We start from the raw sequence: 21,628 nt of genomic DNA, 5'->3' as shown, positions 1-21,628 counted from the left end.
AGACACCATACCATGGCAAGTATGGAGCCTGCCCAGCTCACCCTCGCCACTGCTGTTGTGAGCATTGTAAACACCTCGCGCATTATCCTGGAGTATATGCAGAATCTGGCTAAGAGACGCCAGCACAAGGAGGATTTTGATGAGGACGTGGACACAGACGTTCCTGAAAGCACGGGCTGTGGCAATTGGGACATCATGGCAGCAGTGGGGCTGGTTGATACACTGGAATGCCGATTTTGGGCCAGGCAAACAAGCACAGACTGGTGGGACCGCATAGTGTTGCAGGTATGGGATGATTCACAGTGGCTGCGAAACCTTCACATGCATAAGGCCACTTTCCTGGAACTCTGTGAGTTGCTTTCCCCCACCCTGAAGCACAGGAATACCAAGATGAGAGCTGCCCTGACAGTTGAGAAGCAAGTGGCGATAACCCTCGGAAGCTTGCAACGCCTGACTGCTACCAGTCAGTCGGGAATCAATTTGGAGTGAGCAAGTCTACTTTGGGGCCTGCTGTGATCCAAGTAGCCCATGCAATCATTGACGTTCTGTTATCAAGGGTAGTGACTCTGGGAAATGTGCAGGTCATACTGGATGGCTTTGCTGCAGTGGGGTTCCCTAACTGTGGTGGGGCGATAGACGGAACGCATATCCGCATCTTGGCACCGGACCACCTTGCCACCCAGTACATAAACCGCCAGGGGTACTTCTCAATGGTGTTGCAAGCACTGATGGATCACAAGGGATGTTTCACTGACATCAACATGGGATGGCCGGGAAAGGTGCATGACGCTCACATCTTTAGGAACTCCGGGCTGTTTGAGCAGCTGCAAGAAGGGATTTACTTCCCAGACTAGAAAATTACTGCTGGGGATGTTGAGATGCCAGTAGTTATCCTTGGTGACCCAGCCTACCCCTAGCTCCCATGGCTCATGAAGCCGTACATAGGCAGCCTGGACAGTAGTAAGGAGCAGTTCAACTATAGGCTGAGCAAGTGCAGAATGGTGGTAGAATGTGCCTTTGCACATTTAAAAGCTCACTGGCGCTATTTGCTGACTAGGTCAGACCTCAGCACAACCAACATTCCCATTGTTATTGCTGCTTTCTGTGTGCTCCATAATATCTGTGAAGGTAAGGGGGAGACGTTTATGGTGGGGTGGGAGGTTGAGGCAAATCATCTGGCATCTGATTTTGAGCAGCCAGACACCAGGGTGATTAGAAGAGCACAGCTAGGTCTGCTGCGCATCAGAGAGGCTTTGAAAACCAGTTTCATGACGGGCCAGGCTTCGGTGTGACAGTTGTGTGTGTTTCTCCTTGATGCAAACCCACCCCCTTTGTTGATTTTAATTTTCTGTAAGCCAACCACCCTCCCCTCTTTGAAATAAAATAACTATTGTTTTGAAACCATGCATTCTTTCTTTATTAATTGGGGGGGAAAATGAGATAACGGACAAGGTAGCCTGGGTGGGGTGGGGGAGGAGGGAAGGACAAGGCCACATTGTTTATTGTAGCCACACTAAAAATCAAACTGTTTGAATGACAGCCTTCTGTTGCTTGGGCCATCCTCTGGAGTGGAATGGCTGGGTGCCCAGATCCTCCCCCCGTGCGTTCTTGGGCGTCTGGGTGAGGAGGCTATGGAACATGGGGAGGAGGGCATGCGGTTATACAGTGGATGCAGGGGGGGTCTGTGCTCTTGTTGGCTTTCCTGCAACTCCAAGAGATGCTTCATCGTGTCCATTTACCCCCCCAACAGACGCTTCATCATGTCCGTTTTGCTCCCCCATTAGCCTCAGCATCACGTCCTGCCTCCGCTCTTCGTGCTCACTTAATTCTTTCCTGGCCTCTGCCACTGAATGCCTCCATGCATTCAGCTGTGCCCTATCAGTGCGTGAGGACTGCATGAGCTCGGAAAACATGTCATCGCCTTCTAATCTGCGATAATCTCAGGGATGGAGATGATAGGGGGAGTGTAGACAGATTTGCACTTGGGGGTAGATAAAAAGAGAGAGTAAAATTTAAGATGATACATTTCTGAGAACAAAAGGGAGACTCTTTCACAGTGAATCAAGAAATTCACAGCAGACAGCACATGTGCTTTAGGTACAAGGTCACATTTTGCCTTTTATATTGAGTGCCTGCCGGTATGGTGACACATCACACATGGCTGAGCAACAGAATTTGGTTTCCAGGCAGCCATGGTAAGCCTTTTGGTATGTGGGATTGGCTTCTTCCACCTTCATAACCTGTGGGAATGTTTTCATACTGCAGCGCCCTCCTTTCCCAGAGCAAGCAATGAGTTGGGTTTCACATTTAAAAGGAGAGGCTTCGGTTTTGGGGTGGATGTGCAGCACACCCCTCCCCCCACCCCACCATGTGGCTATTCTCTGGGATGATCCCTTCTCCCCTCCCCCTGCCACATTGCTATTCTCTGGAACGATCCCTTTTAGCCAAGCGCAAACAGCCCAGCATGAATGGGGTCCTTTTACTGTTCCCTTACAAAAATTCCCCCATTTCAACCAGGTGACCATGAATGAGATCACTCTACTGAGGCTAACATAGAAAGATAAAGACCGAATGTTGCTTGAATGCGACCAAAACCCAGGACCAATAGTTGCCATGCTTTGTGCTGCAATGATTCCAGAATACTTGCTACTGCCTTGGTGCGGTAAAGTGTCCTACCCTGGAGGATGAAAAAAGGCAGCCCTCCCAAGAAACCTTCTGCAAAGGCTTTCAGAGTACCTCCAGGAGAGCTTCATGGAGATGTCCCTGGAGGATACCCGCTCCATCCCCAGACATGTGAACAGACTTTTCCAGTAGCTGTACTGGCCGTGAATGCATCCCAATTCTTCAGGGCAAATCAAACATTAAACACAATTGCTTTTAAACCCTGTACTGTAGTTACAAATGTGCACTCACCAGAGGTGCCTTATCCAGCTTCAGGGTCAGGGATCCCATCTTGGGAGGATATTGGCTCCAGAGTGATGAAAAGGTCCTGGCTGCCAGGAAGAACGGATTCACCGCTTGCCTGCTGCGCATTCTCCTCCTCCTCCTCCACAAAATCCTCCTCCCTGTTGCGTGAGACTCTCCCCTTGCAGGTGTCCACGGACAGTGGTGGGATAGCGGTAGGGTTCCCCCCTAGAATGCCATGCATCTGATCATAGAGTGACCATTTGCCTCCTTTTTCTTTTGGTAAGCTTGCCTGAGCTCCTTAACTTTCATGCGGCACAGCTGTGTGTCCCTGTTGTAGGCTCTCTCCACTGTGCCCTGTGAGATTTTGGCTAATATATTTGCATTTCTTCTTTTTGATCGGAGTTCAGCCTCTACAGATGCTTCTCCCCATACAGCAATCAGATCCAGTGTCTCCCTTTCAGTCCATGCTGGAGCTTGTCTGCGATTCTGGGGGGACTGTATAGTCACCTGTGCTGCTGAGTTCGCCACGCTGACCAAACAGGAAATGAAATTCAGAAGTTCCCGGGGCTTTTCCTGTGTACCTGGCTAGTGCATCGGAGTTGAAAGTGCTGTCCAGAGCGGTCACAATGGAGCACTCTGGGATAGCTCCCAGAGGCCAATACCATCGATTTGCATCTGCACTAGCCCAAATTCGACCCAGCAAGGTCAATTTTAGCGCTGGGGAGGAGACAGAAGTCGATTTTAAGAGCCCTTTAGGTCGACGGAACGGGGTTGGTTGTGTGGACATAGTCATTTTTAAATCAACCTAACCTGGCTAAATTTGACCTAACTCCGTAGTGTAGACCAGGCCTCAGTCTTTGAAATGTCTGCCAAGCTTCAGAGGGGGTTTTGCAAAATCATGTGCAGCCTGCTAAATCCATAGTGAAGGTGGATGGGTACTTTATGATCGTCCTTGGAATTTGCTTTATGCCACTGAATGCAGCCCTCTTGTTGTTAAGCTCATCTGAGAAGTCAGGAAAAAGAGACCTTTTGTGGCCTTTGTACATAAGGGTTTGAGCTTTTCTGGCAGTATTCATTAACATTACTTTATCACTGAACTTCAGCAGCTTGAAGATGATGGGTCTGGGCTTTTCAGACTTTTGCCTTCTAGTACCAGGCATTTGATGAGCCCTTTCAATATTTAATGGGGACGGCTGGGGGTCCAATTTAAATATATCAGGGAGCAGCTTCTGAAGAAAGTTGATAATATCCTTCTCCTCTTGACCCTCAATAGTCCCCAAGAAGTGATGGTTGTTTCTTTGAGGTCTAGTTTCTAAGTCATCCTGGTTTTCTTCCAGTTTGTGTAGTCTAAGATTTAAGGAGGCAGTTTCTTCTTTAATTTCGCAGGTTTCAATGACTGTCTTTTGTAGCTCATTTTCTAAGTGAGCCATTTGGGATTTTACATGGCTTGCATCTTTCGAGAGGCCACAAATATCTTCTGAATCCAGTCGGTCTCTGAGGAATTCTTTGAGTGCTGCAATATGTTCGGCTACGTTCTGTGGTGGCCTTGTGGTCTCCTCCTTCAGCTCCTCGGGTCTTTTGTTGCCTCTCATTTTTTTCCATTGGAATCCATATTCAACAGTTTATTTAGGGGATTAATGTAAACTTTTATCACAGAAACTTATTGCTAATTTGCTAGAAAAGTAATTATTAGAAACAATAGATATGTGGGGAATGAGGAGGTCCAGGACTAAGCAGCCATCTTCTTCATGGGTACCATGTGACCCCCAACACTTGACTTTTGAACAAGTGACTATGACCCAAATTTTCAAACCTGACCACAAGTTTCAGTTTTAGACACCTAAAAAATATTAAGGGACCTAAAATTAGAGTCCACTTTTAAAAATCTAGAGGTGAAATCTTAACTTCATTGAAGTCAACAACAAAACCTTCCATTGACCTCAATAAAGCTAGGATTTCACCCTAGGTATTTTATGCAAGTTTGTCTTCAGTTGTCCAATCTGTAAAATGAGCATGATATTTACCTACCTCAAGAAGTGTGTTGTGAGGACTAATCATTTCCGTTGGCAGTTAGGAATTGTTTCATCCTCTGATGAAAACTGCTAAGTAAATGGAAGATACTATTGGCTGGAATTTTAAAAGAAGCCAGAGTAAGACAGGCGCCTATATTCCATTTCGTCTTGTGGGGCTTGGACACCACACTCTGCTAGGCTCCTTTGAAGATCTCAGCCATTATTATTAATATTCTTACTGTTGAGTAGTACATTCATAATAATTTGTAAAAATACCGCTATTGATTGTAAAAATCTATTACAAAACATGTCCTAAAATGCAGATATTGTCAAGGCAATGCATAGTTCCTCCTACTTTAATGGCTTCCTCTTTCACAGATTCATGAAAGCACAGACTACTAGAGACTTTTTTTTCCTGAGACACATACTTAAGAACCTTTACACTTCCATTTTGTCACTTGCATGATTACAAAGAAATAAAATGTACCCTTCTGGGTATACCAGTATTTTTGACCAATAAGCAGTTCTAACACAAATCAAAAAGAATGTTGTTCTCTAATTTTCATGGAACTTGATATGAACCTTTATCAAAATGTGAAAACTCAAAATGTATCAATATCTCTTCATTCTTTTAGATAATATTAAAAAGAAAGGAAAAATTCCACTTCCACTAATTGGAAAACAACCCAAACACAGTGGTGACATAAGTAGATCTTTGGTAGTTTAGATTTACATGGTTTAGAATTTTAGGGACTGATCCAACTCCCATGAAAATCAATGGATAGACTTATGCCAGTTTCCATGAGAATTAGACCACACCCTCAGTGCTCAGAATCCATTATGCTGTTTATAAATATTATGCTGTTTTTAGTTTGCAGCTCAGAACCGGAAAACGTCAAAGCCGATCCAAAGAACTATACCAGCCTTCTTGTTATATGGGAAAGACCTCGAGTTGTTTATGATGCCATGATTGAGAGATTTGCTGTCTTTTATCAGCAATTGGATGGAGAAGACCAGACTAAACATGAGTTTCTGACAGATGGGTATCAGGACTTGGTAACTGTAAACTCTTCAAGTTTCATACAAAAGTGGTGGTGGTAAAGCACTTACAAAGAATTATTCTGAAGGATTATGTCAGGGAGCTGATCCAGCTAGAACTAATGTCTTTGGCTGCTGCTCATAGAAACTCTGCTTGTATCATTGGCTATACAGCCAGAGAAAAATGGAAAAAAAAAAGGCTATATGAGAGAGAGCTACCATCACCTCCAGTTCTAATTTCTAAAACTGGTGTTCCTATTTGTCTGTAATACCTTGAAATAACTATTGCTGTGGTGTCAAACTCAGATCTTGTTAGTCACAAGACACTTTCTTCATGCAGTAAGAGCCTCTGCCCCAATGATCTTTGATGTGTAGGATGTTGTACACAGGTAACTAATGAAAAATTCAGCATCTGAACAATGATCCATCTGTGATTACTATATTGATGCACTGATTTATAATATGATGGTGCTTTACCAGCACAAACAATTACATTCACCCCCTTTGAAGCTGCATAAACTTCACAAGGAATATTAGAATCTAAAACTAATATTCAACGTAGAAAAATGTACTCTCTCCAGTTATTCAATCGCCTGCCATTAGAACATTTCACAAAATTCATTGATTAAAGTTTTATGCCTGTTTTTCTGGCTATAAAATGTAAAAATGATGTTTCATGTGAGAAAATGTTGATATCTTCTATTGTTGTTTGCAGTGTTGTTGTAGCTGTGTTGGTCCCAGGATATTAGAGAGACAAAGTGGGTGAGGTAATATCTTTTATTGGACCAACTTCTGTTGGTGAAAAAGACAAGCTTTTTTGAGCTCTTATAAGCTCTGTGTAGCTCAAAAAGCTTGTCTCTTTCACCAGCGGAAGTTAGTCCAATAAAAGCTATTACCTCACCCACCTTGTCTCTCATATGAGAAAACACTGTTCTAAAAAAAAATCGAATATTTTCAAAAAATATGCTAAAATTCACATTTATGTGATTAAACATGATTTTTCTTTTAGGGAGCTATTCTAAATAATCTGCTGTCCAATACAAGTTATGTTCTTCAGATAGTTGCGGTTTGCACTAATGGTCTATATGGAAAATACAGTGATCAAGTCATTGTTGATATGCCTTTAGATGATCCAGGTAAGTGTTCTTTTGAGCACAGTAGTAACTTTTAGCTAAAAATCTGTGTTCAGATAAATAGTTTGCTTGCAAACCAGTTAAAAATGCTTGACTATCAAAGTACATTAAAATGGAATTTCAAAATCATTGTAGTTAACCTTAAATTTGTTTAATGAGATGACTTTTATTCTGTCATGTGTTTCTTTAAACATGAGCATTTTATGTTGATTTTTTTAACTATAAAAATATATTGAAAAAGTGAACATGCTTACAGTTCATATGAATGATTTTGAACAATAAACCTTTGGGAAGTAAAGCCATTTTGGAATTGTTTCAGTTGCATCCTTCTGCCTCCTAAAATTAATCCACGTGATAAAAATGTAAAGCAAACAAAATAAAAGAGCTAATATATATTAAAAATTCATATCTCAATTGATTTTGAAATTTTATTACATATGAGTACTTGGAGTTTGATTTCAAAGTATATGTGGTGATGGAATTCCCTTGCTTCTTAATGTTGGATTGTGAAAATCAAAAGGGCTAACAATCAAATCTTGTTGATTTCAAAGCCAGATTTAACTCCTCTGTCTGTAAGTAAATGATAGGTAATTTTAAACCAAAATAGAGAGGCTTGTCCTTGTCCTTCAGTCATTCCTTAAAGTCAGTGGAAGATTTAGGGCTTGATCCAGTTCCCATGGAAGTCAGTGGGAACCTTCCATTGACTTTAGCAGCTGTTGGGTTGGACTGTGTGTGTCTTGATTATAGGGTCAGTCCATAATGGTCTTTAGCATACTCACACACCCCAGTTTTGCTTATCATATGGATTAGATTGTTGTTGTTTTTAATTCTGGGTTACCAGGCTGGAATTCTCCCCTCAGTTACACTTACCTATGCAACTCCAGTTAAGTCAGAGGAGGTACAGCGATGTACCTGAGAGCCCAGTTTGGCCCATAATGTTAAGAGAACCACTACTGATAGAGAATATAAGTATTTTCTTTTTTCTGCTTGTTACCATGAACTGTGTGAAAGTAAAGATATATGAGCATAAGATGTTGTTTTATGTTGCGACATTTTTTGTTAAAACACAAAAGTTTCCAAGGCATATCCAACCTGTCTTTCAAAGACAACATGTTTAGAGGACTGTGTTTCCTAGGTCTTATTATGCTAATATTTGTCAGAGCCTTTGTACTCTGTATTTCTCTGAGGAGAGGTTCTGTCAATGTAATTGGCATTTCACTTGAGTTTGTATCCTATCTGTAACTCCTTGATATTGGATTTCCTTACGTCTCTCCAGCAGAGTTTTCCCAACTTGTGCTTCAGAAATCACATGAGAGGGAACTCTATCCACAGACATCCACCCAAAGTCTAGACACACGACTATACCAGCCGGTAGCTTGAAGCAATGTGAGCCCCAATTATGCCAAGAATCCACAAGCACAGATCCTTATTCCTGTCCCAAGTCCCATTGGCAAGGCACCTCATTGGCAGATACCTTTTAAAGGATCAGGGCCTCGATTCCAGTATGACTCCATTTGGATTGAAGCCAACCATTCATGCGGTTTCCACAATTAAACAATGTTTAACCCAATACATAAACTTACTTTGGTACAACACAAACATTACAGCTTTAAATACTCACAAGCTAAGATTCTCATAGTAAATTTGAACCCTGTGATTCTCTCACGGAGGTCAGTGATAATTTTGCCTTTAACTTCAGGGGGAGCAGGAGTGCGGCCCTTACATTGCACATACTTACTGTAGAAACTAATTTCACTCTTCATTACATCTATAAAACACACACAGACGTCATTTGGAATTTTGTGTGCATATCTGAGGGCAGAAACTGATCCATTGTATGTTACATTTATCAGCATAGAGTCAAGGCTTAAGGTTCTTACTCCATTTTTTTGCAAGGAAAACTCTTTGAGTGAGGAATAAGAAATTAAGGATCTGCTTCATAAGTAGTAATAAAAAAACGTACCTATATGCAGCATGAACAATTAATGTTATGATAAGAACTTGATTTTTACATTGTATTGCTTTTGAGCTTTTAAAATGGTAACCTTAACGTTACATTAAAATAAATTCCTAAATATAAGTTTATCATTTCCCCATTTTAAAGAAAAAATGTGAAGAGGAGATTAAAACAATCTCTGTACATATTTCACTGTCTACTTTCACAGTTTCATATGCAAAAATGATTGAATTATGAAACTCTACAATGAAAGAGAGGTATAAAATCCCTCATATGTAGTCAGTATCATTAATATGAATATACACTATTCCCTAGTCTTGTAAATGTCATCTTACATCCATACAGAGTGGGAACATGGTAACATGCTAAAGAAAATGTTCATTCACTTGTAACTTCAATTTATTTATTTAATCAGTTGCATTTGAATGAACTGTGCTGAAAATATTAAATAACAGAGACATGAGAAAGTATGTATCTAATTAGTCAGAGAAAGAGATGTGTTCATACAAACTTTCACATGCCAAATATAATACCAAAACTGATTTTGTGATCTGCTTTATAGATGATGGTATAAAATGGGGTTCACAGTAATAAGATCAAAATATTTCCCAGAACTCCTGCTTCTGAAAAAAAAACCATTATCTTCACCCATGAAGACCTGAAACAAAATTGACTCAAATTCAGTATAACTTTTATATTCAAGACTTATTCTGAGTATGTCAGCCCAGTTAGGATGAAATTCACTGCAATACCATCTGAACAATTTAAATTTCATGTTAAAAGCTTAAGTGGACCTTAAGTGATGCAAAAGACTTTGCATGGGCCCTCTGCTTGGGGTTGAATTTCACCCTTGGACTGCATATTTTTAATATAAGGGCTGTTTTAGTACTACTGTACTATATATTTTCATTTACTCAACACCCGCTACCACTCATTTGTTCTTGGTTTTCCATTATGCTGTCTATTTTGTAAGAGAGAGACCCTTTCATAGCCTGCCACCACCCTTTCAAAACATTTAATTCTGCGAACCACCACTAAGGGTTCTGCAGAGCACAGATGATCGACCGACCAGAGTGAAACTTCTCATTCTCTAGGCCTATTACATAAGAGGAAATATCCTGTCATGGGCCAGGTCCTCTTCCAACTTCAGCCCTGCACTGCTGGGTTCTAAGACACATTACAATCTGTGGACTCTCCAGAAGAGCTCTGCAATCCACTGAGGGCCCACATGCCTTCATGAGAACTACAATACTAGTCTATTACGTTTGTGAGAAGAACTGTACCATTTTCTCCTTATTTGTTCCTATATTGTTTTTTATTTAGAACTGTGGAATTTTAAAACGTGTGATACTGTGTGTGTGTGTGTATATATATATATATATATATATATATATATATATATATACACACATAGTTTCCAGTAAGCTTATGGCTAGTCAGAAAGGGTCTTTGGGTCTTGGGGTGCTTTATCAATATTTATTCTTAATGGTTAACATTTTCAAACTCAAGTAGGAGATTTAGCCACACAACTACCATTAAAATTAATGGGACTTGCATGGCTAAATGGCATAGCCAGCTTTGACAATATCTCAACCATTATTTATAATCTGATTATTTGCTTTTGGAAGTGGTTTCTGAATGGTGACCTAAATGCATGTGTTTCACTCTTTAAATAACATTTGTATAGTTATGAAAGTTTGATACTATAGGTGCATAAATGCGGCCCAGCTCAGCTGTGCGTTAAGGCCGGCCCGCGTGATGGGGTCCAGGGTGTGATGGGGTCCAGCTGGCCCCGTGGTGTTAGGAGTCCTGGGTCTGGAGCTGCTGCCTGGCCAGGCAAGCTCCGGGGCAGCCACCCAGCCTCACGTGGCAGAGGTCCGGGACAGCCATGCCAAAGGGGTCCGGGGCTCCCGGTCGGCCCCGCAGGGTCGGATGTCTGGGACTGCCGCCCGGCCCCACAAGCTCCAGGCAGCTGCCCAGCCCCGCACAGCAGGGGTCTAGGATCCAGGGCAGGCAGCCAACCGGCCCCAACCTCTGGGGCTCCCATCCGGCCCTGCAGGGTTGGGAGTCCGGGGCAGGCAGCCCACCAGCCCCACATGGCAGGGGTCTGGGGTTCAGGGTCAGAGTCTGGGCTGCTGCTGCCCTGCCACCCGACCCCTGGAGCCCACATAACACATTGTGGGCTGCTATGCAACCCACAATGATAAATAAGTTGAGAACCACTGGACTAAATACGTATCCTCCCCTTGTTCTGCGTGAGGAAGTCAACTGAAGTTTTTCATAAAAACAACATGAAGGGATATAAATCTCAAACTTTTGTCTCCTACTTGGCAGCTCAGGCTAGCATCAGTTCTTTGTGAGGGCCTTTTTATGCAATGTCTTTGTGAGAGATTTTCTTCATAAAGAACAATAAGGGTATCTGAAATATTTCACTTTAGGAGGGCTTTTGTGATTCTTATGCTGATGAATGATGAAAAGATAATAGATATTTCTTTTAAATGTAGCAAAAATGGTTTTACTTGTGTTCTTGCAGTGTCATTTATTATGTATTGTAGTATAGAACTGAAGATAATTTACTCTGCGAATATTATTGTAAAATTATGGAACACATTGTTATGGGGGGATGTTTTTAGGAGTTGAGCTGAATTTAAATATAGGGAAATATTTAGATATCACATTTTCCTTTTGTCCTTATTCTATCGTTTCTGCAGGAATCATTAAACTACAGTATTATATGTATTCACTTGAAGCCTTTCTAATAAATTTAAGGTTTGAACTTTTCCAATAAAACCTAAGCTATAGAATAACCAATTTGCAGTTATACAAAAAATCAAACATACTGTACCTTGTTTGTTAACCTCCCTCTGAGTTTTATTTCTGTGCTGGGAAATGGTACCATATTACTTATATATATATTATTGGTTCAAGAACACAGTATTAAGATTAGCAAAACCACAATAACTGAGTAATTAAATGTTGCTGGCAAATAGATTTATTTTGTTACCATCTAATCGAGAGAGTTTCCATGGAAACATCAGGATGAAATTGTAGTTTCATTCTGGTTGAAACAGTGGATATTGAAACCTTTTACAGTTTTCCTTGTAGTAAATAAAGTTTGTAGAGGTATTTTACATCCATTTGTATTATCACTGCATTAGTTTTTCTTCTAGATAAAGTTCAAAAGATAACATAGATATTGTAGAAAACATGAAATCTGAAAGAATATACCGGGTATTCATTTTTATTATTTGAAGACTAAATTAACCCTAACAACAAAAATAATCATATTTCTTTTTAATGAAAGGCTGTTTTTAAGAGTCTGTTGACCACATAATGTATGTTACCAGGCTACAGTATTAAGAATTTTGAAAACACTATCTAAAAATTTAAACAGAAATCATTGAGAAGCCAGGGAATATCATCATCTTTCCCCCCCCTCCCCCCAGCCTTCTAGCCTTCAGAAACACAGAGGTAAGATAACTTTTTTTCTGTATTTTGTTAATATGCCAAGTATTTAATTCAATAGTTGCTACTTATAAAATGCTTTCATGAAGAATTGATCATTTCATTTTTTTACATTCTACAACTTATCAATATAAATATTTTAGCTTGTTAGTGTGATGGAACCCTAATTAATAATCAACTATCCATTGGGCAGGCAATAGAGAGAGAGAGTCTGACTCAGTAGCCCAGTGATTAGCATACTCACATGGGATATGGAAAATGTGGAGTCTCTGCTTCAATTAACATTTAATTATTTCTTCAAAGTAGAACCAGGGAGGTTAGTGAGATCTACCCCAGAACAGCCAGTTGGCTAGGGCATTCATCTAGAATGTGGATTCAAGTCCCTATTTCAAATCAGGCAGAGCAGGGATCTGAACCTGGGTCTACCACATAAAAGCTCTAAACACTGGGTTATTCTGGGGTCTTATTTTCTCTGGTTTTTGAGATCTGCATTTGGCTGCTAGGGCATGACCTAGTTTAGGCACCTAATTCCAGCAGAGAATTAATGGCTGAGACTCCTGAATGGAGAGAGATGACTATCTCTGGCCCATAAGTGAGGCAGATAAGGTCCAGATCAATGGAAGTTTAACACTGGTACTGCTGAAGATCTGGGCATAAGCCACACCTAAGCCTCTATCTTTTACTCCAAAGGGTGTGTCTACACTGCATCTGGGAGCATGCCTCCCTGCCCAGGTAGAAAGACTAACACCAGCACACTGAAATAGCAGTGTGGACATTGTGACAGTGGCACAGCTTGGGTTCAGACCAGGTGGTCAGATAAGCTTGGACTTTGGTGGCTAGCCTGAGCTGCCACCACTGCTGCAACATCCACACTTATTTTTAATGCACTAGCTTGAGCGGTGCTAGCAAGTGTCTTTCTACCTGGGCTGAGTAGGCCTATTCCCAGCTTCTGTGCCTGGAGCATTCTTCACCTAGTACTTTTTTCCTATCTGCCTCCCTCCCCATCAGTTCCAAGCCTACCTGTTCAGTCTCATCACCATGGGCCTGGATGCTGTTCCTCTGTGCAGACAGGCAGCGGCAGCTGCACCCCTCAGCCCCTCAGTAATGTTGCAGCTAAATTGCCAGCCAGTTGTTGAGTCCCATTGTTTCCCTCACTGCTACTCCTCCGTGCAGCTGCTTGGCAGCTTCTGCAGATAGCACCTCCAAAATCATCTCAGACCTCAGCCTAATGGGTTTATTGGTTAATACAGCCCTGGTTAGAAAATGATTATAACATTGTCATGACCTGTGATTGTAATACAGCTTAAATAACATCTTTTGGTCTATCATTTCTAAACTAACCATGAAAAGTATAACATTGTGTCTTGCAAAATCAAAAAATCTGTGAGCTTAAAACAGTGGATAATATAATGCACCTTTTTGTTTCATAGAAATTGACCTCTTTCCTGAACTGAATGAAACTGAAGAATATGAGGTATTGTATTCATTCATTTTCACACAAGCGTTTCAAATAATATATAACACACTCCACATAAATGGAGGTGATCAACTGGGATAATTTGCAGAGTTGAATTTAGCCTGTACTTTTAACCATATCACCTACACTTTGCCCACTAATGCATATCCGCTGGGAATTACTCTACGTTCTAGATGCTTGAGCGGCTTCAAAAAAGTACAATTTAAAAAATCCACCTGCCAAAGAAATGTTTTTTCTTCCTCCCCAAAATGTGGAATTGCCTCCCCTTCCCCAGTTACACCTGCCTCAGGCAAGATTCAGCTTTGGGCTAGTGACAGGTTTTCTGTACATAAAAATGTAATGACTTTGAAGTCCAATGCCTTGCTTCTCTGTAATGCTAGAAATGGCAGTTTTATACTATTGAGAATGAGAGAGATTCTCAGTTTCCAGAAGGATCCCAGCACTCATCTAATCCTGGATGGGCCATGGAAGTTAAGTGCCTGACCTGCTTAGGCACTTTTGTTCTTTTCACTAGATGCCTATCTGCAGCTTTGGGCGCCTAAATACCTTTGTAAACCTGGCCAGAAAAACTGGGTGAAATCCTCGCTCCATTGAAGTCAATGGCAAAACTTCCATTCATTTCAATAGGGTGATAATTCCACCCCTTGAACATAAGTAATGATATTTTGATGTATTAACCATATTTTATAATAATGTAACTGTGTTTTATACAATTTTAGATGTTTTCATAACTCCCTCTGATCTAGCACAGTTGTATTTTTGGCAACTAAGGTAGCTGGCATACAAACAGAGGAATATGAAAGAGTCCCAGTACAATTTTTAATAGACTGTAAAATAATTTTTGTAATGTGGCCTATACCTCTATAACATGTGTTAGCATCAAGGGGTCATTCAGAACATCTGTTTTACTGTTTCATAATATGTGCATATTATTCTCACCAAGGGGTAAATCCTAGTCAGTTAAATAGAGAGAGAAATGGCCCATATCTATCTTTCCATCTCTGTACCAATTCATCCAAACTATCAAATCTATTTATCCAATTACCCATTTTTTCAATCCATTTATCTATATTTATTTAAACTCTTTATCTAAGTATTTATATTGCACCCATCAACATGATATCAGGATGTTAGTTAATTTTAATTGTGATTTTGCCTGATTTAGGACTGCATAAAGACTAGGGGAGTTGACCTTAAGAAATAGATTTTCAGAACCTAATGCAAAGCTCTAACATACATTTCTGCAGAAATACTTTGAATTGTCTTCACTAAACAGTTACTAAGATGTCTGCAACATGAATTTCAGTGTGTGGTATGTGAGATATTGCCTATGAAATTGCTTTTAACTGTCTCAGGGTCATGTTGACCTTTAAAATCCTAAACCCTAACATCCTGTTTGGAGTAACTATGAAGATTAAATTATTTGAAAGCAGAACGTAAATGTTTTAAAGTATCTTCTGTAATATTGGATGGCCCTGGCAATTATCATGAATGGAAGATGACTAAGGGGGAGGCCAAAGATTAGATATCAACGGACCTTAGAAAGATCAATTTGCACAACAGCCAGGTATACAATCATGAGTTTTGAAAGAAGGCTATAAAAGTCACCAACTCCAAATAGGGAAATGGCAAGAAAGAAGAAAAAGATGATCTTCTGTTATGTTGCAATGACACTTGAACTGATATCAAAGAATATTAATGCATATCTTTGAGACACTACAAATAAAAAACATTCTGTGTTTAATTTTTTTATTATTACTGTACAATGATAGAGTTAGGTGTACAAAACACAGTTGAGAGGTTTTTCTCTCTCTCTCTAACAGTGAGTCACAGGTAGCAGGAGCACAATGTTTAAGAAGGTAGAGGGATCTGTGGTTCTTTTGTCAGTATTACAAATTTATGGTTTCAAGAAAAAAAATGAGATGAATGTTTTTGTAACTAAAGCCATTTTATTATTAAGTTCAATAGCCATTTCATTGGTTACCTGCCATTTTGTCTGTTATAATTTATGGACACAGGCAAATGTATTGCAGTATGTACCCTGAGTTTTCCTGTTTTATCCATAAACACTCTTAGTAAACTTTGAGTATGTTGTTTTCTTTCCAAAGGAGGAAGTTGAAGAGAAAGAGGTGGATGAAGAAATTGCAGTGATTCCTAGCACTGATAGTACTCTAAATAAAATAAGGAAAAAAGAATTCCAGGTGACTACGTCTAGCTATAGTCAAGAGAAAATGGGGACAAAATTCAATGAAGCTAAAACAAACAGATACTTAACAAGAGAGGAAGGATCACATGGAAAGGATGATGTTTTCAAAGCAATTTTTTACCCTACTTCCCAACCTACTATTGAAACATCAGATGAAGAAGAAGATGCTTCTTTGGAATCTCAAACTATTATTGGAATCCCCCTGCAAGTCACTGACTCCACTAAAGGTATTGACGAAGAATACATTTACATTTCTTCTGGCACTGAACCAACAAGCATATCTGCTACTGGTGGTAGTGAGGAAGATATTTCATTGTCAACTTTTAAGCCTTATCAGGATGTATACACCTCTCGGGGTTCCATTCCTACTACCTCTGCTATGCAATTTGTCACTGAGGAAGCATCCCAGGAAGACATCCTTCATTCTGGAAGCCCAGAAATAAGCAAACATGATATTGATTCACAAGGCGATGTAAAAAATGTTTCAGAAGATGTAGCACCCTCAGGTGCGGAAGAATCTGCAGAGAGTACTCCTTCTGTTGATGGAAAGTTGTGGTTTCAAAATGCAACAGATTTGGCACCTAGATCTGATGTTCCATTGGATAGTGAGCTGTTATTTCAGACTAGTTATACTGATGCTTATGTTGAGGGATCAAAGCCAGCTACAGTGCCCTATTCCAGTGGTCCAGTGATATCACAAGATACTTCAGATGCGGATATAGAATTGCTACATTATTCTAATTTTGCTTTCTCCCCTACTGAATTATCACCTCATTCTATCTCTTCAAGCTCTGGAGAATATGGCTCTGCTTCTGTTGCCAGTGAGGTACTCTCTCAGACAACTCAACCAGTATATAATGGTGAGATACCTCTTCAACCTTCCTACAGTAGTGAAGTGTTTCCTCTAGTCACCCCTTTATTGTTTGACACTCAGATGCTCAACACTACCCCTGCTACATCAGGTAGTGATGTGACCTTGCATGCTACACCTGTATTTCCCAGTGTTGATGTGTCATTTGAACCCACCCTGTCTTCCTATGGTGATGTACCTTTGCTTACATTTTCCTCTGCTTCCTTCAGTAGTAAAATGTTTCACCATCTGTATACAGTTTCTCAAATGTTTCCACAAGTTACTCCAGCTGTTGCAAGTGATAAGGTGTCCCTGCATGCTTCTTTGACATTGGCTGAGGGTGATACTTTAATACAGTCAAGCCTTGCTCAATATTCTGATGTGATGTCACATCAGACTACACATGCTGCTTCAGAGACATTGATATTTGGTCATAATAGAACTCACATGTTTACTCAAGTTGAACCATCCAGCAGTGATTTAAATATGCATGCACTGTCTACAATGTCTGAACTTACTTATGCTTTGTCTAGTAATGTGGGCTCTCTCCAAACTTTTACTGTTTCTTATGACTCTGCAGAATATGTGCATGATTCTGTTGGCGTATTTCATCAGGGTCCCCTATTTAGCAGCTATAACAATGTACTGGTGCATAAGCCTTCTTCTGTAATACCACAAGCTGATACTTTGCTGCTGCCTACACGCGCTCTATCTAGTGATATGGATTGGTCTGAACCGTACTCTGGTAGTGAGTCCCTTTTGCCTGATACAGATGCTCTGGCCACACTTAAAGTTTCTTCATCTGATTCTATAGGTGAATTTACATATGCAACATATGAGTTTAGTGATGTTAATAAGACACTTCACAAAAGTGATGTAATATATGGAGATGAGAAAGAACTGCAAATTTCTTCTTTCAGTGAAGTGGCTTCCCATGCTGAAAGTACAGTGATGCCTGAACTTCCTACATATGTTTCTAACAATGATGTAATTAAGCAGACTACGTCTTTGCAAGATATCCCACTTCCTGTTTCTAGCACAAAGGGAATCCTTCCAGTCTCTCTTGCTTTTCCCTCTACTAAGATTTTTGATTATGATATTAGTAAACTTTCAGAAAATTACTTTTCTGTTCAGCCTTTGCATGTTACATCTCCAGCCTTTGATGACACTTTGCTTAAACCTATGCTTAGTGCAATCTCAGATCAAGCTGTCTCTGTCCCTGCTTCTAGCAAAATATTGTCTCCTTCAACACAGCAGTACTCTTATGAGACCTCAGCTCCATTAAATAATGAAGCATTACTACAAACCTCCTTTCAAGCCTCTGATGATGGCACTCTGCTTAAAACAGCTGCAACTGTGCCTAGTGATCCAATATTGGTTGAACACTCCAGGGTTTATAAAGATAGTTCTACATTTGACCAAATATTCTATCAGATGGCACCAGATTCTGCTACAAATAAAACAATGTTGCATTCTACATCTGCACCTTCAGTTGTTGACATGTTTCCCCACACCTCTAGTAAGCCCAGAACATCATTTCAAGGTTTAACTGGCTCTTATGGAAGTGAGGAATATGTTTTATCCAGTTTGGTTAACAATGAAGATAATCACCAGGTTGCTCCTTCATTGTACAGTAGTGATGTTTCATTCCAGTCAACCAGTTTAGAAAATACAAATGCCTTTTCCCCCAAGGCAGTGAACAGAGTGGCTACTCCTGCCTTAACAATTGACATATTACCAAATATTCCCACTCTTCTAAACAGCCATATTTCTTCAAGTGTTTCTCAAAGAAATGAGGTTCCCATTTTTTTCTCAAGTTCTACCAGTGCTGATGTTTCTGTTCATGTGCCTGCAGTTGTTTCTGATTCTCATGTATCTGCTCATCATGCCTTTCCTTTACCAAACGTGTATATTTCTGTTATGGCTATTTCTCCCAGCAGTGAGGGCCTTAGAACCCTAACCAAGTTGCTGGTTCCCTCTCAAACATCCTCTGGGTTGGTCCCCAGTGCCAATTCTGATACTAATTTGTGGCATCCTGTAATTGATGATGATTATGATGAGTATGATGATGGTTTACCTGTAAGTAATTGTATCACATGCACTTCCCATAGAGAAACTCAGGAAAAGGTAGTAGATGAACAGAATACACAGGTAAACAATATAAAGGATCAGAGTAACCTAATTATCCATTCATATTCTGAGAAATCTGAAGAAGAAGAAAAGAAAATTACAACTGCTGCATCAGACAGTCAGATAAGTCATGGTATGGACAGACATAATTATCCATCAATACCAACATTGGCAGCACTGATACCTAAGAAGCACAACGATCCAACAATATGGGAAAACCGTATTCAGACTCTTAGTATCCCATTGCAAAACACACCAGAGTCTAAATCTTGGGCTGTTTTTACCAGTGATGAAGAAAGTGGCTCAGGTCAAGGTACCTCAGATAGCCTTAATGATAATGAGACTTCAACAGATTTCAGTTTTCCTGACCTTAATGAGAGAGACGCTGAGGGGGCAATTGAAGCAGGTAACTCAGATTTAACTCCTGGATCATCACAGTCATCAGCACCATCTGTAACTAGTGGTCACTCACCAGTATTCAACATTTCTGAGGCAGGTTAGTTGTGGATCAATCTAATGCATAACATGTATAGCTGTGACATTCTTCTGCCACTGAAAATGAAAAAATATCTTAACACCAATATATAGGAGACTCGTGAGAATTGCTACAGATATTTCAGTGACGGAAGAACTTAATGGGTCAGTCAGTTTGATTAAGGAAATGCTGTGGAACAGGGAACATAAGCATTGCAACAGTTCTGCTGTAAATGCAACTTCTGATTACTCACAACTACAACTGAAATACGCTGTAGTATTAAGGTCCAAATGCTGCTCTTGGGTATGTTTGTACAGTCAATGGAAGTTATGCACAGAGGTCCCCAAAGTGTGACTTTTTGCTCTTTAAAGGTTAAATGGGACTTAAGCCATTTGCACAGGGGTAAATATCACTTTTTCAGAGGAAAGCTCACTGCAAGATTCTAAAGTTCTGAATGAAAGAGTCTTAAAATTATGATTTTATTATGGCAATACTTTTTTATTTTGTAATCTTCAAGATGAACTGAGCAAGGTAAAAAATGTTTCAACCTAGTTCTGACTGGTTTTAGCTTGTAAAAAATTGTTTTCATTTTTATTGCTTCTCATATTTTTAAATTTCAGTAACATACAGAAATTTCCTCCTAGATTTGCTCATTTCTAAAATCGCTACGGGCTATATTCTGCGGTGCTTGCCTTTCTCTTTGTTCAGCTCTACTGATGCCAATTAGCTATTTGTGGAGTAACATTCTCAGCCTGAGTATGGGTGGCAGAATTGGACCATACATTTATAAGATCTTGATAAAATTTAAAGCAAAGGCTTTAAAAAGTTCTGTTGTGAAAAACTCAAAATGATCAAGAAATTAACTTGTATTGCCTATTTGTCGTATTTGTTGAAATCTAAGTGTAAAATCAGAACCATCAATATGTGTACTTATTTGAAATATTCAAGGTTAATTTGATAATGTAGGAAATATGTTAAAAAACTGAACTTCCATCACATATTTATAATCTCTCTAGAGGGCAGTGTCATCCAACTAATGGTATCTTTAAAGTATGCAAAAATCTTAGGTCTAATCTTGCAAATATACAATCAGATAAATTTGTTAGTAACTTTGTGCATAAAAGCAGTCCCAGGCAGTCTGCATAGCTCAGGATGTTATAGAGTGGATAATCATGAGCCCTTTTGGTCAACAGGAGTTTTACCTGAGCAAGCAATTGAGTCAGTAAATCAGTGAATTGTTTTGATGTTTCCTAAAGGAAATTATGTAAAACACACATGAAGTAAATTTGTTTCCTTTAAAGGTCAGCAAAAAAGAAAAGGAGAATAATTTCCAAGCACATTTTGTACCAGCTAATGACATGAAGGTTATCCTAAATTATTTATAGTTTTCTGTAATTAAACTTAAAATGCCTCACTTTCAATTAACCATGAAGAGCTTTGATTCTTGACAGTTCTCCAAAAGGATGGTATAACATGTGGCTTAACTAATAATGCATATTTAAAATTTAGTTTCCAGTCATCACTCTCATTAAAAAACTTGCCTATGCATTAGTTTCTTCCAACAAATTATTCCCTATATTGACTTTTAATAAAATCGCAATTAAATTGGAGCATTTCTCATATGAGGTCTCCTGCTAATCAGAAATAGCTACCTAGTTACATCTTAATTTCAATTTAAAAACAATAACAACAAAATAACCTTGTGATATATGAAAATTTATATTAAATTTAAATCTCAAGTATTACAGCACATTTCTTAGTAGTTACATAAGTCAAATGTTTTGTTGAGAGTTTGTGTGAGTTTAAAAAATTGTTAATTCATATTTTGTTTAATAGTAAATCGTATTATTATTATTAATTAGGGGTAGTATGAGATGTATTTTTAAGATCTGCATCACTGAAAAATTGCTTTATCAGTTAGCAATCATCTTGTCAAGCTTTCCAATAGAACCATTTATTTGAGGGGAATTTCGAGATG

At 39.5% G+C, this 21,628-nt stretch overlaps 1 protein-coding gene across 1 annotated transcript in view; it reads left to right on the top strand.

The window, feature by feature from the left end:
* The window catches only part of PTPRZ1 (protein tyrosine phosphatase receptor type Z1), a 202,398-nt gene that overhangs the window by 133,814 nt on the left and 46,956 nt on the right, over positions 1–21,628 (top strand). Inside the window, exons 9-12 of the mRNA XM_045002201.1 lie at positions 5,791–5,975; positions 6,967–7,093; positions 13,943–13,986; positions 16,098–19,671. Of these exons, the coding sequence (XP_044858136.1) occupies positions 5,791–5,975; positions 6,967–7,093; positions 13,943–13,986; positions 16,098–19,671 (3,930 nt within the window). The remainder of the gene's footprint in view (positions 1–5,790; positions 5,976–6,966; positions 7,094–13,942; positions 13,987–16,097; positions 19,672–21,628) is intronic.

The sequence above is a fragment of the Mauremys mutica genome, chromosome 1, assembly GCF_020497125.1.
Source record: "Mauremys mutica isolate MM-2020 ecotype Southern chromosome 1, ASM2049712v1, whole genome shotgun sequence".
Classification (NCBI taxonomy): Eukaryota; Metazoa; Chordata; order Testudines; family Geoemydidae; genus Mauremys; species Mauremys mutica.
The sequence above is the reverse complement of the archived record's forward strand: the minus strand, read 5'-3'. Positions and strand labels throughout refer to the sequence as shown.